This window comes from Orcinus orca, chromosome 2 (genome assembly GCF_937001465.1).
Source record: "Orcinus orca chromosome 2, mOrcOrc1.1, whole genome shotgun sequence".
Taxonomy (NCBI): Eukaryota; Metazoa; Chordata; class Mammalia; order Artiodactyla; family Delphinidae; genus Orcinus; species Orcinus orca.
In genome coordinates, this window is record NC_064560.1 from 87,198,606 (window position 1) to 87,212,768 (window position 14,163).

The window sequence follows — 14,163 nt, forward strand, 5'->3', positions numbered from 1 at the left end:
ACACAAACTACACAGAGGGGTTTTCCACAGGGAGCATTTGTCTCTTCGGTAAACAGTTATGGAGCACTTACTGTAAGCCTGAGGTTGTGCAAGGCCCTGGGGTAAGAGGTGAATATGACAGTCTAGGGGGGAGACTGCCGCATCAACAGGTGATGCAGCAAAGGAGGCTATCTGAGCAGAAGTGGGCACAGGGAGGGACGGCTCTGCTCTCCCTGGAGGTACAGGCCGGCCAGGCTTCAGGGAGGAGAGGTCCTGGGGGGTGAGAAAGAGGGGTCCCTACCTCGGGCAGCAGCAGCTTAGCTGAGCAGGGCCCAGGCAGACCTGGGAGGGGGGGCTCCTTAGCGCAGCTCCCGAGGGCAGGAGAAGCGTCAGCCTGAGCACTTTGCTCCCAGATTCTGTCCGCATGAGGAGCAGGGCCTTTCTGGTGTGCTGAGAGCCCAGGCCTGGGTGGGAGGTCAGGGAGAAGGGAAAAGGGGTTGGGGCCCTTTAACCAGGGCTGGTCCAGTCAACCAGGCAGCTTGGCTGCCGAGAGTGGGAGATGGGGCCAGCCTTGCCCCTGGCCCTCCCAGCTCCCATTGGACGGGAGGACCCAGGGTTTCTGAGATCCCCGTAGGTAGAAGGAGTTCTTGTTAGCACCAGCGCTCAAAGGGGTCCTTGTTCAGGCTGGATCTAGCCGCCCCCAGAGGGCTGGGCCAGCCCACATCTTCTTAGCAACTAGCTCACCCAGTGTGTTTGGTTCTTGGAGTAAGGGAGATAAAGGCTGGGGGGTTCTGATCTAAGGAACCCCACTTCCCAGAAGGGCTCCCACATGATCATCTCAGCCCAGTAGACACCCCCTCCATTTCCCCTAGTCCCCCTGTACTGGGCCTGTGGGGAGAGCAGGCGCCTGGCCCTGCAGCAGGGAGAGCTCTAGGAAAGGGCAGAATTTGGGTCCCTCGAGCGCTCCAGGCACGGTAGAAAGAGTGCACACTTTCAGCCAGACTGGATTTTGAATTCGAGCTCCACTGCTTTCCAGTTATGTGGTCAGGAGCAAAGTGCTTTACCTCTGTGGGCCTCAGTTTCCTCATCTGTGCAATGGGAATGGTGCATCTCTCTTGCATGACTAGAACTGGACTGAGATTAGAGGAGATCGTGAGCCAGATCCATTCACCTCCTTCCCCCTGGGGGCTCCATTGTTAATGGGGCCAGACTTGGTCTGAACTTTCTTCAGAGGCTTCTTCCCTTTCTTGGCGCATTGCAGGTATGGTACCCCCAGGTGTAGGTATCAGCCGTCTATGGAGTCCTGGCCCTGCCAGTGAACCCAGCTGAGCCTCCCTTCTTCACCCGTGAGGTGTTAAGTTGTACTACCTGTCCCACTAGTTGCGGCGAGCGGGGGCTACTCTTCGTTGCGGTGCGCGGGCTTCTCATTGCGGTGGCTTCTCTTGCTGCAGAGCATGGGCTCTAGGTGGGCGGGCTTCAGTAGTTGCAGCACTTGGGCTCAGTAGTTGTGGCTCGCGGGCTCTAGGTCGCAGGCTCAGTAGTTGTGGCGCACGGCCTTAGTTGCTCCGTGGCATGTGGATCTTCCCGGACCAGGGCTCGAACCCCTGTCCCCTGCATTGGCAGGCGGATTCTTAACCACTGTGCCACCAGGGAAGTCCCATCATGTCTTAAAGGACATCACATGTGTGCCCTCGTTTGTGGTCTTCGGGCAAACCAGGTATGGGGGTTTTTGGTCTTGGCTGCAAGGGCCGGGGCATTGGGAGCAGATGGAAAGTCAAGGAGCTGCCGCGGGGAGCGGACCCTCTTCGCTGTCTCCCAGGGTGGGGCTTGGCCCACGGCCCACCTGCTTCTCTCTTCACTCTCCTCCTCATTCTCGACCCAATCTCCAGGTGCACCCAGTCACTCTGGCCCAGCACACCTGCGGCTCTCTCCTGCCTGTTCACTGCCTTTGGCCCGCCTCCTCCACCTCCCGTATTTCCCAGTTAGGATTCATCAGAAAGGGATCCTGATGGGCCAGCTCAGCTTTTCATTCTTTTTTTAAAAATTTTTATTTTAATGTGGACCATCTTAAAGTCTTTATTGAATTTGTTATAATATTGCTTTTTCAAAAAATATATTTTGGTTTTTTTTGGCCATAAGACATGTGGGATCTTAGCTCTCCGACCAGGGATCGAACCCGCACCCCCTGCATTGGAAGGCAAAGGCCTAACCACTGGACCGCCAGGGAAGTCCCTCAGCTTTTCATCCTACAGAGGGCGCTGGTCAGCTTGCGGGTGGCTTTGCTCGGGTCTGGAGCACCCCCGTGGTTCTATCCTGTAGCCCGGGTCATCTGTACAAACTGGGCCTCCACATTCCCTGTCATTTCAAAGCTGCCATGGGTAGTAAAGGGAAATGAAGCATATTCCTGGCCCAGGGGTTCTCAGACCAGCTCCTGGGAAGTAGAGATTGTGACTAGGCTGAGCACCTGCCCCACCCTGAGTCCTTTGCCAGGGCTGCTGAGCAGGACAGACGGATTGGGACCCAGCATGTGGCCCCCAGCTCAGAGCCACACGCCCTTACACTCAGTATGGAATTCAGTTATGGGATTCTCTCCCCTTCCCTAATGGGTGGAAAAGGTGAAACTTGTCCTTGTTGTCCTAGATATGGATCATCAGCTTAGAAAAATAAAAAGTGAGGTGCAGCCTCTATGTAAGAAATAATAGAGTTATTTTTTTGCAAAAGGAGATTGCCTTTCCACTTCAAGTTTCAGTGTACTGACGACGAGCCTGACTCTGTCCACGTTATTCCAGTTTCCCTTGGGGAGAGGTCTTGTCAGCCATTTTCTGGGCTGTACTTCGGGCCAGTGGCCCTGAGAGAAAGATAGGGGGGGCTCTTGGGCAGGACACAGTGTGGTTCAGGGCTGGACGCTGCCACACGGGAGGGCTGGCCTTACTTCCTTGACAAAACTCGGGAAATGAACTCTGCGACCTTAACAGATGAAGGAAATCTCTATTAAGAGCGTGATTCCCTGTTTTGCCAAGGATGTTCCTGGAACTCCAGAGGGCCGGGTGAAGGCACAGGAGGGTCAGGGCCCCAGGTCCGGAGCCCAGGTGGGAGGACTGGCCTCGGAGACCAGGAGGTATGCGTCTCCCTCTGAGCCCCAAACAAAGGAGGGGTTTAAAATCACCCGAGAGCTTTTAAAAGCCTGAGGCTGAACCTCATGACCCAGCAATACCAACCCTAAGTGTTTACTCATAGAAACGAATATTTGTGTGCACAAGACACAAGGTGCTGAAATGTTTATAGCAACGGTTTTGTAACAGGCAAAAACTGGAAACTCAATAGTAAAATGCCCCTCAACAGTAAGATTAATAAATCAGTTGCAACATGTCCATATAATGGAACTCTAAACATTAGTGAAAATGCAGAGTTTGCAGCCACACACAGCAGTGTGGATGAATCTCACCAGTGTGTTGCCGAGTAAAAGAACACGTACCACGTGATTCCATCCACAGAAAGTCCCCGAAGAGGCAAAGACAATCTGTGTTGTTGCAAGTCGCGTAGGTGGTTCTCTTTGACCGGGGGTGGGGGGTTGGGAGTGGGCAGTGAGACTAGAAGGCGTGGGAGGGGCTTCTGGAGGGCAGCTTCTCCGGTATGCACCGTTTGTGAAATGCGTTGCACGGTTCACTTACTTTGTGTGCACTTTTCAATATGTAAATTACACATCAGTAACAAGTTAAAAATATATAGTTACCTAAATGCTACCCCCAGAGGTTCTGATTTAACTGGTTTGAGAACAGAGCTCAGGGATCATTTTTCTTTGGTTGGTTTTTTGAAAAGCTCTACAGGTGATTCTAGTGTGTACCCGGCAGGCTACCCTTCTGAGTTAACAGGATGGTCTTTTTTCTCTGTGAAGTAGGTGGTGAGCTGTGTGCTGAGATGTAGAGGTGGGGTGGGGTGAGGGAGCCTGGGGGAATCTGGAGGCGCCCCAAGGTCTAGGCTGCTGAGCCCCAGGGGTGGACGTTCCTTCCAGGACACGCGCCCTCAGCTCCCTGTCCCTAGATGGCTCTATTCGCTGTCTCTGGCTTTGCACTCTCAGGGGCCTGCTGCTAAGATGGGTTTTCTTTCTTTTTTTTGGCCACTCCACGTGGCTTGCGGGATCTTAGTTCCCCAAGCAGGGATTGAACCCCACCTGGGCAGTGCCAGCGCGGAGTCCTAACCACTGGACCGCCAGGGAATTCTCTAAGATGTGTTTTCTGTTTGGAAAAGGTCTCTCCTTGGAGCTGATTGGGACCCACGTCCTGCAGGAGTGGGGGGAGCTGGCCCTGGCCTTGAGAAGAGCTGACAGGGCCCACAGGACACTCTAGCATCTCAGGTGTCCACTAGAAGACAACTTGGGAGAGTGTGGACATCCCCCTGGGGGAGGAGACACCTGAGGGGACCCTCCAGTGACCACAAAGGCCCAGCTGGCTCCGGCTGCCAGGCCTGGCCGAGTTTTCTGCTTCAGCACCAGCCACGGGCACTGCTGCTGCCCGAGGCTTGAGGAGCGAGGGGAGGGGTTGCCCTGTGGTTAGGGAGGGTTCTGGTGGAGGGGCTGGGGAGCGGGTGGAGCTGCGACAGCCCAGCGGGGTGCAGCCAGTGAGCACTGCTGTGGGGCTGGGAGGGGCCCAGCCTGTGCTTTTCCCCAAACACCCCCTCCCATCCCTTCCGAGCCACTTCACCCTTTTCCGTATGTCCTCTGTCTCCCACCCGGGCTCCTCTTTGATCAGTCAGCCGGCGTGGATTGAGTGCCTGGCGCTGCCGGGCCGGGCTGTCTGCCTGCTCCACAGGCCGGGGCTCCCGGAGGGGAGGGCCCATCTGTGGGTGACCCCCCTCCACTCCTGTCCACCACCCCTCCCCTTACTGCTGGGCATCCATCATTCTCTGTGCCTCCTTCACTCTTACTGCCTGGCTTTTAAATTTTTTATTTATTTATTTATTTTTGGCTGCATTGGATCTTCGTTGCTGCGCACGGGCTTTCTCTAGTTGCGGCGAGCGGGGGCTACTCTTCGTTGCGGTGCACGGGCTTCTCATTGCGGTGGCTTCTCTTGTTGCCGAGCACGGGCTCTAGTCGCACAGGCTTCAGTAGTTGTGGCACGTGGGCTCAGTAGTTGTGGATCGAGGGCTCTAGAGCGCAGGCTGGGTAGTTGTGGTGCATGAGCTTAGTTCCTCCGCGGCATGTGGGATCTTCCTGGACCAGGGCTTGAACCCGTGTCCCCTGCACTGGCAGGCGGATTCTTAACCCTGAGCCACCAGGGAAGTCCCTACTACCCGGCTTTTTTTCTCCCGTCCTCCCTCTTGAAGTGTCATCGTGTCCCTTTCTCTGTCTCTCCTTCACGCATTCATTTAGCAAACATTGGGCGCCTGCTGTGTGCTGCTGGTACAGAGATGTAGAAGACACACCCCTGGTGGAGCTCAGATGTCTAAACAGACAAGCACAGTCTGGGGTGGTAAGGGCTGGAGCAGCAGCGTGAAAGAAGGGACCAGGGACCATAGAGGAGGGATGACCAGCTCTGCATGGGGGAAAGCTGGGAAGGCTTCACAGAGAAGGTGACGCCTGATCTGGGCTTTGAAAGACGACCAGGGAATTCCCCAGGTAGATAAGCATGGCAAGGAATTCCAGGAAGAGCAAACATGCAGGGGTGAAGGGCTGCCGCTGAGCTGTAGGGGTGAGGCTGGAAAGGAAGCAGGAAGGTCAGGAAGGCCAGGTAGGAGGCAAGAAGGAACTACAGGAGGAAAGTCAGCAGGAGGGGGGCAGGCTCAGATCTGGGCCCCAGGTGGCTCTGTTGGCAGTGTGGGTGTGGGAGAGTGCCAGGTGTGGAAGGGCAAGGCTGGGGGCAGGTGTAGTTAGGAAGCTGTTGCCAGCATCGAGGAAGAGGATGATGGTGGCCTAGGCTTGCCTGCTGTAGCAGGAGTGGAGACAGTAGATGGTACGGTGGGTCGGGTGGTGCCAGGCTCTCGGGGCCTTGGCGGTTGACTGGTTGCAGCAGTGGAGAAGCAGCGTGAGTTGAGGACTCTGGCTTGGGTAACTGTGGAGGACGGGGTCTTTCAAGGGGAAGCAGATTTGGGGGGATGATGCTGAGCTCACTTTGATGGATTCGTCTAGATGGCAGGCTCTGCCGCTCTGGAGGGACGAGGTGTCACATTAGGGATTTAGGTGGGGGAGTATCTACCTGGTGTGGATATTTTGAGCCCGGGGGAGGCATCCAGAGCGGAGTGCATGTGTCAAGTGTCCCATGAAGCTTCGTCTGTGAGGTCCCTAGGAAGCAGCTAGACTCAGCCTCTCTGGGTCTTCTCTGCACTGCCTCTCTCTCCCTCTCCTAACCTCTCTGTGTCTCCCCTTTCCTTCTTTTTTTTCCAGCTGTGCTGCTTGGCTTACAGGATCTTAGTTCTCCGACCAGGGATTGAACCCGGGCCCTTGGCTGTGAAAGTGCGGAGTCCTACCACTGGACCACCAGGGAATTCCCTGTGTCTCCCCTTTCCTGATGGGCCTTGCTTCTCTCCCGACGTCTCTCAGTGCTAGCTGCCCATCCCCTCCCTCTCAGCAGCCCCCTGGGCTGGGCAGGCTCATACTGGGTTCCTGGGGTGATAAGCTCAGTAAGGAATGAAGGAATGGGCAGTTAGCCTGAGTTCCCACTGGGGCCAGCAAGGCCTGAGGGCAGGGCAAGCACAAGTTGTGTCCTCTGGATCAGCATCTTGCCTTTGGACTAGGCTCAGCAGAATGAAAGGGCCTCATCTGAGGAATTTTCAAACCTTTTCTACCCCCTTTAATGTCCAGCCTACTGAGCCTCCCGTGCTCCATCACCCTCATGACAATAACGACATTTTTTTGTGGCTTTGATTGAAAAAATAGATACGGTTTTGAAGACCCTTGATATTAACTCCATAGTCTGCACATGGAGGTGTGATGGGGCTGGATGGGCAGCGGGTATGGTTCACAACACACATAGCAAGAGCAACTAGGTTGAGGAAGGCTCTGTGGGAGTGGACAGAGACTGCCGGCAGGGGGCGGGGACCCAGCCTGGCCCCTCACTCTCCAGCGCCCTGCTCTTGCCACCTCCTTCGTCTGGGTCAGGGCCCTGTTGCTCCTTGGGTGGACCCCACCTGCCTGGTTCTGTTGGTGAATTCTCAATGACTATCACCCCAGACCTAGCTTTTCCTCTGACTTTGCTCCCATCTCTTTATTTTTACTCATCTAAACAAATACTATGGGAAAGAAGACGAATCAGTAGAAAGTCTGACTTGAAGGTGATTTTGAAAGCAGTGCATTTTGGCCATAGCCAGGGTCTCTGTATCAACAGCATTATCAGGACGGCCCGGAGGGGCTGATTTTAATCGATGGACATGAAGGATTGGCTTGTGACCATCATGTTCATCACACGAAAAGGGGTTGCTTTGAGTTTGAACATATTTGAGTCATTTACCCCAAGGGACTCCTGTTTTCTTACCGTTATTTTTTTCATGGAGATGCTGTGGGAATCGTGGCAGCCTTTTTTTGTTATTCTCATGGCCCATCTCTCCTCCAACCTCTGTTCTTGATCTCACTTACACTGTCCACACAGTCCTTCCTCAGACATGTCACGTCACGAGTGCCTGTTGCACGCTGGCGGTGCCCTAGGCTCAGGGGCTGCGATGTTGCAGGAGGCGTCCTGGAGCCCCTGGAGGTGGGCAGTTAGAGCTCACACACAGGTGCCTGAGAGGGAGCCTGGGGTTCAGGGCTGAGAGCCTGCAGTAGGGCTCATCACTAGGCTGGGGGAGGACTGACAGAAGGCGCCCCTCCCTGAGGTCACATTTGAACCTAAGGATGGGTTGGGTTTAGAATCTATGCAAAGGCGTGATTATTACGCAGGGTTAGATGATGGAAGCCAAGCAGGATTATAGTCCCACCCAGCTGGTAAGGCTCAGCTTCCTTTTCTCTGGGAGTCCTGCTGTAACTCTTTCACTCTGTGTGTCCTCTGAGCTCCTGCAGCCCTGACAACTCGTATCACACTTTCCAGTGCCTGAGTGACAGGCTCCCTGCCTCTGAAACCATGATCAAGTTCCTCCTTCTTCCTCTTGGGGTCTTGTTTTATCCTTGGTCCCCAGGGCTGGAGTGTGTTCCTTAGAGCGGAGCCCACACCCATCTCCTCCCTGGTGGCCCCGTGGGCTCCTGGGCTGTAGGGTTCAAGGTCTCTAAGGCTCGGTGGTTTGACTTGTACACACTCTGCCTCAGGGGCCTCTCTTATCCTCAAAGCAAGAAAGAAACAGAGAGATGAAAGAGAGGGATGGAATGGGCCGCACAAAAATTAAACACAAGTACAGCAACAATACCACAGAACTGAAAGGCAAATGGGGGAAGTATTTGCAAAAATGATAAACTAAGGATTAATCTTCTCAACAAAGAAGGTATACAAATCAATAAGAAAGACATGAAGATCCTTATAGACAATTCACAGATGAAATCCCAGTGGTTAATATGTATTTGGCAAAAATGTTCAACCTGTCAATAAGCAGAAATAGAAATGAAAACAATATATTTTCGCCTATCAAATTTGCAAAGGTGAGAAAAAGATAATACCCAGTGTATGGCCTGGATGTAGGGCAACGGGCACCCTCATATAGTGCTGATGGCCATGCTCGTTGGTAGAGCACCTGGAAAGCATTTTGGAAGTGGGTCTGAAGATCCTGAGAAATGCTCATTCTCCATCCACAAATTTCACTTCTGAGAATCTATCCAAGGAATGAATAGGGACATGGGGAATTTCTCATGAAATTATGTTAAGCAAAAATAGGGCATACAAATTATATGATATATAATCCCACTTACGTAAATTATATATTTATGCATAAATGTTTTCTTTGGGTGATTTTGGGGGAATTTTTTTCTTATGGGTGATTTTTGATCATAATGCTTTATATATTTTATATTTCTCATATTTTCTATAATAAGCATTAAAAAAATCAAGGGGGAGAAGTCTCTGTGAAATGTGTTATGATGGACCCAAATAAATTCAGAAATTAACTTTAGGAGTCAAAGGGTCACATCGCTAGCACAACCTGTCACTTTGAAAGATTCAGGACATACATGATATGTGCACCAAAACTGACCGTAAGGTTGAGGACAGAGGTAATCAGGCCACATGGCTGTGGTTGGGCTCATTTGGTGGGTGAGATCACCTGGCTCTTTGCTGTGTGACACTGGGTACAGCCTGTCCCTGGCAGGTCTCAGTTTCCTATCTGTACAATGGTAGGGTGGGAGGAGGGTCAGATTAATAATCCTGGAGGGGCTTGGCAGATCTTGGCTAGGCAGTAACTCTTCTTTTATTTATTTATTTAATTTATTTTTTAATTTAATTTTATTTTTAAAAATATTTATTTATTTTGGCTGCACCGCGTCGGGATCTTTGTTGTGGCACGCGGGATCTTTAGTTGCGGCACGTGCACTTTTAGTTGCTGCACGCATGTGGGATCAAGTTCCCTGACCAGGGATCGAACCCCGGCCCCCTGCGTTGGGAGTGTGGAGTCTTACCCACTGGATCACCGGGGAAGTCCCAGTAACTCTGTTCTTGAAGAAGAGAATTTGACTTTGCCTGGTGACACTGCCCAGAGGGACGGAGCGCTGGGATCTGCAGGTTCCAGGTTCCAGCTCCTTACCTGCTGAGAGACCAGTGCACAGACCCCGTTACCTATTCACGACCATCACACTGCCCTGCCGTGGCCCTGCTTCTTGGCCACCCTCTCTTCCCATCACCCCTGGGCCCACTCAGCTGCGGCTAGTTTGCCTGCTCAAGCTTTAGTCTTTCTGCTCTGGAGGAGCAGGAAGGGGAGGACCCTAGGCTTTGGAGCTGTTTAGTGGAGGCATGAATTCAAAAGCCTTTGGGGAGCCCCACCTGCCTATGGAGAGGGTGTCTCCCCCCTCTTGGGCCCTCTCTATTGGACATTTTTGTGATGGTTTGGCTCTCAGGTCCGAGCTACCCTGATGGTCTGAAGGCATTGAGGCCACTTCCTGGTGTGGGGCATCCCCGCCCCCTAAGCCCACACTCAGCTGTGGGCTGAAGTTCACGACCACATCTGCGCAGTATCAACTGCTCAGCCTTGATAAGGTCTCCTGTGCTCAGAATCCTTTCCCAGAAGCTGATGGTTTATGGTAGTACTGCCTGGGCTCCTCCGAAACTTCTGCTTTCGGTCGGGAGCAAGTCACAGGGTCCTCCCTCCCAGGTGCCTTCTCAAGGGTGGGGCTGGAGGCCTAAGAGCTACCTGGGAGATTGATTTTCCTTCATACCCAGGCATAAACTGGACTTCACGCTTCCAGGAAAGACAGTGAATGAGTCTCCTCTCTCTGTCAGTTGCCCTGAAGCCCTGCCTGGGCTGCTGCCTCTGGACAGTGACATCTTCAGCGCACCTTGAATAGCAGGGCCGGTCTTGGGTAGGGGGCAGAGGCAGCTGCCCTGGACATGGTGGAGCTGGCTGGGAAAGGTGTCCCCAGAGAGCCCCCCTTCCTGATGAGGGCCTGTTTCTCCTCAGTATTCAACAGATGCACGGAAAGACGGCTTCTTTGAAGAGCACGGAGAAACTAGGCAGGGTCCAGAGACTCCGAGGCTCCAGGTGAGGCCCCTCTCCCGATCAGATATACATACTGGTTGGGGGTGGGAAGCCCTCTGGAGGTGACCTGTTCGAAAGGGGGCCTTAAGGCTGCGTCAGGGGGGTTAGGTTGGGCATAGGCTGCCCGGGGCCTCTTCCTCCCACTCCCAGGCCTGTCCCAGCGCACTGGGACCTAGCAGAGTCCAGGCTTCTCGGGTTACCAGCCTCCTCCCTGCCCACCTGTCTTCAGGCCAACCTGGCCGGGGCAAAAGTTTGCGTTTCAGCTCCGCCAGCCCTGGTAGCTTCAGTCAGGTCAGGTGAGTCTGCCCAGCCCCTCACTGCAGAGCTGCAGGCCTGGGGAGAGGGCAGTCCTGCTGGGATCATGGCCCATGGCCAGGCCCTGGAGCCGTGAGGCTGACACCCCCACCCCACCTGCTCCCCATCCCTGTGCCTCCTGCTCATTCACTCTGCGGTCCGCTCCTCTGCTTGCGCCTAGGTCAGAAAAATGGGAGAGGGCTTTTGACACTCAGGGGTGGGCAGCTCTGGGACATCGAGGCTCAGGCCGAGCATACCTCCTGGGGGCAGCTGCTCACAGCTGTCGGGGAAGAGGGCTCTCAGCGACCCCTCCCTGCCTCAGGAGTGCCCCTCCCCAGGGCGAGCTATGTGCCCGCTGTGAAGGGCCCCAGCCTCCAATCTCTGCCCCAAGCTTGTGGCTTGAGGCCAGGACAGAGTTGGCACTAAGGATGCATGGGTAGGACTTTGAGGGTTCCTTGTCCCTGGAATGGCATGTCTTCTTTGCAGTCTGCACTGGCCAGAAGGCTTGAAGGGTGAAGACATAAAGAAGTGCGGCCGAGAAGGGGTAAGTGTGGGGAAGCCGACTTCTCACTGCCCACTGAGAGAGGGGTCCCGGGCTGCCTGAACTTGGTGACTGTTGGCTCCTTGGCCACAGGCCTGTCACCAGGAAACCTAGTGGGTGTCCCCTCCTGGGTGGGAGTTGTGTCCTCTTCCAGCCCTAGGCTGCCTGTCAGGACCTCGCGTCACCAGGAGACAAGCTGTGCTTGGAGCTCAGCCCTCCACACCCACTGGCTGCTTACCCACTACTTCATGCTAAGTCACCGCAGGACCCCCACCCCTGTGGCCTTATTTGCTGGTGGCTGGAGCAGGGCCCTCTGGTGGTCCGATCTCCTGGGACTTCTCAGACCCAGCTCGTGTGTTTGCAGACGCTACTGAGAAAATACAACCAGCAATATCACAAGCTGTTTAAGGACATCCCCTTGGAGGAGGTGGTTCTCAAAGGTGAGCTGTCTCCCCGGGTGGCTGGACAGGCACCTGCAGTGCCCAAGGCCCAGGTCCTCTCCCAGAGCTTCCAGGCACAAATCAGATATGGGAACTGGCTGCCCTTTGAACGTGCCCTTTTTTCTTCAAAAGTGTGAGAAGGATGGGCTGATTTGAGATATGAAGTTGAATTTACAAAAATTTTCTTGAGGAAATGTCGGGGCTTCCAAATCTTATTTCTGTTCTGCTCTTATCAGTGTCTATTCTCTCCTGCTCAGGCCTGCCAGGGAGTGTGTGGGAGCATTTGCACAATCAAGGCCCTCTCTCCCTGGCAGGGCAGGGCAAGGAGTTCTGCCTGTGGAGGTGAACATCCAGGCTTAGGGGACCAGGGCAGAAACCTGCCAGACCTTTTGGGGCATGGATGGAGGAAGAGGAAACATCTAGCAGTCTGGTGGGGTGGGAGCGGTCAGGAGTCACAGGAAAGGGTGCTGGGGGAATGGGTTGCTGGGGCCTGGGATTGGGAAGGGTACTGAGGAGGACAGTCCCCGAGGCTGGACTCTGGACTCCTGAGTGGGAGGACCCAGGCCCCGGGGCTCCCGGGCTGGCCTTGCTCACGGCAGTCTCCTGTGACTTCCCAGTGTGCTCCTGTGCCCTCCAGAGGGACCTCCTTCTCCAGGGCCGGCTCTTCATCTCCCCCAACTGGCTCTGCTTCCATGCCAGCCTCTTTGGCAAGGATATCAAGGTAGTAATAAGTGATAAGGGCTGCCACAGCCCAGGGAAGAGACGCCCCTGCCCTGCGGGCGCACCTCAAGTCAGGCCTGTCCCCCCACACGCTGACACTTGGTGAGGCTTCTCACTGTAGGGCATCCCACCTGGTGTCCAGGGCAGCAGCCCCACCCCTTCCAAACAGGGGCCCCAATCTAGACTCCACATGGCCTGAGCGGCCTGAACAGTTCACTGCCAAATTATTCTGCCTACGGGTACCTCCAAAATGCCTTCAGAATCAGAGTGGGATGTCACACTTAGGGGGGCCCGAAAGTGGCCATGGTGCATGGTGGCTCAGGGAACTCTCTTACTGCAGTATGGGACTCACCAGGGCAACCATCCTTGCCTCCTGGATGATGGGGTGAGAAGCCGGAGCAGCACGTGCGGCCAAGGGGTGGGGGATAACTGAAGGGAGCCTGCGTGAGACGGTGGAGGCTCAGATACTCTCCCACGTGGGACCAGACATCTCCATGGTGCTCGTGCTTGGGTCACTGCCAGCGGTGGCTGGCGCCCTACGCAGGAAGCAAAGGGACTGTGTCCTTAGGGGTGAGTCCTGAGAGAAGAATCCCTCTCCCCCGTCAGGTGGTCATTCCCGTGGTGTCTGTGCAAATGATCAAAAAACACAAGATGGCGCGGCTCCTTCCCAATGGCCTGGCCATCACCACCAACACCAGCCAGAAGGTCAGTGAGATTCTGGGCCAGCGCTCCCTTGTCCTTCTCCCCATTCCAGCTCTAGGAGTCCACAGCTTGACCCTGGCACTCTCCCAAGTCTTTACGTACCTTGCCCCTTTCTGTTTTCTTTGTACGTTCTAGTATGTCTTTGTGTCACTGCTCTCCCGGGACAGTGTATATGACATGCTGAGGAGGGTCTGCACCCACCTACAGGTATGAAGCTTGGGGCCAGGGCTGTTGTGGGGGGGGGGCTGGCCCATCTCCCCGGCACAGGAAACGGGGAGTAACAGGCTCAGGCTCAGTGAATCAGAGGCAGTCCTTGGGCCATGTGTCTATGCTTGTGAGCCTTTTTGAGGCCACTGGGCCCTCGTGTGTCCCCACGTATAGCCCTCACTTGTGCTTCCTTGGTGCACAGACGGGCAGGAGCATGTGGCCGCTTCCCAATATGCCTACAGCTCTCTCTCGCCTATGGTGAGGAAGGGGGAGGGCAGCAGCTTGGGGGAGTATGTTGCCTTGGCTTTGCCCTCTGCTCCAGCATTAACTAGGGATCCCCCTGCAAACTCTGGGAGCTTTAGGCTCTATCTGACCTAAAGTGGCTTATTTGGAGGTAAAGCTCTCTTGGAGAGTGTTAATACCTCCCCATGCCTGACTTTGGCTGTTCCAGATGGACAAGTGATCCCTGTTCCCTTCCCTCCTCAGCCTTCCAGCAAGAAGAGTCTGAGTGCAAGAGAATCTCTAGAGGAACCTGAGTGCGAGTCTCTGGTGAGAGCTGAGGCTGGGAGCAAACGTGGCTGGCCTGAGATTGCCTGTGGTTCTAAGGCTTCAGGGCCTCCCAGGCAGGAGCCCACAGTGCAGAACTGGGGCAGCAGGCTCAAGAGCCAGTGGCCGTGCTGT

At 54.7% G+C, this 14,163-nt stretch overlaps 2 protein-coding genes across 9 annotated transcripts in view; one reads left to right on the top strand and one right to left on the bottom strand.

Moving 5' to 3' along the window:
• The window catches only part of GRAMD2A (GRAM domain containing 2A), a 34,157-nt gene that overhangs the window by 17,706 nt on the left and 2,288 nt on the right, over positions 1-14,163 (top strand). The window contains 7 exon segments of the mRNA XM_049706496.1: positions 10,501-10,581; positions 11,359-11,416; positions 11,778-11,853; positions 12,471-12,574; positions 13,180-13,278; positions 13,411-13,482; positions 13,969-14,031. Coding sequence (XP_049562453.1) covers positions 10,501-10,581; positions 11,359-11,416; positions 11,778-11,853; positions 12,471-12,574; positions 13,180-13,278; positions 13,411-13,482; positions 13,969-14,031 — 553 coding nt within the window.
• The window catches only part of SENP8 (SUMO peptidase family member, NEDD8 specific), a 61,311-nt gene continuing 49,831 nt past the window's right edge, over positions 2,684-14,163 (bottom strand). For 7 of the 8 annotated variants that reach the window (XR_007475804.1, XR_007475803.1, XR_007475802.1 and 4 more), the window contains one exon: positions 2,684-9,630. The gene's annotated coding sequence lies outside the window, so the exon portion shown is untranslated. The remainder of the gene's footprint in view (positions 9,631-14,163) is intronic. The other variant, XR_007475805.1, reaches the window with a different exon arrangement.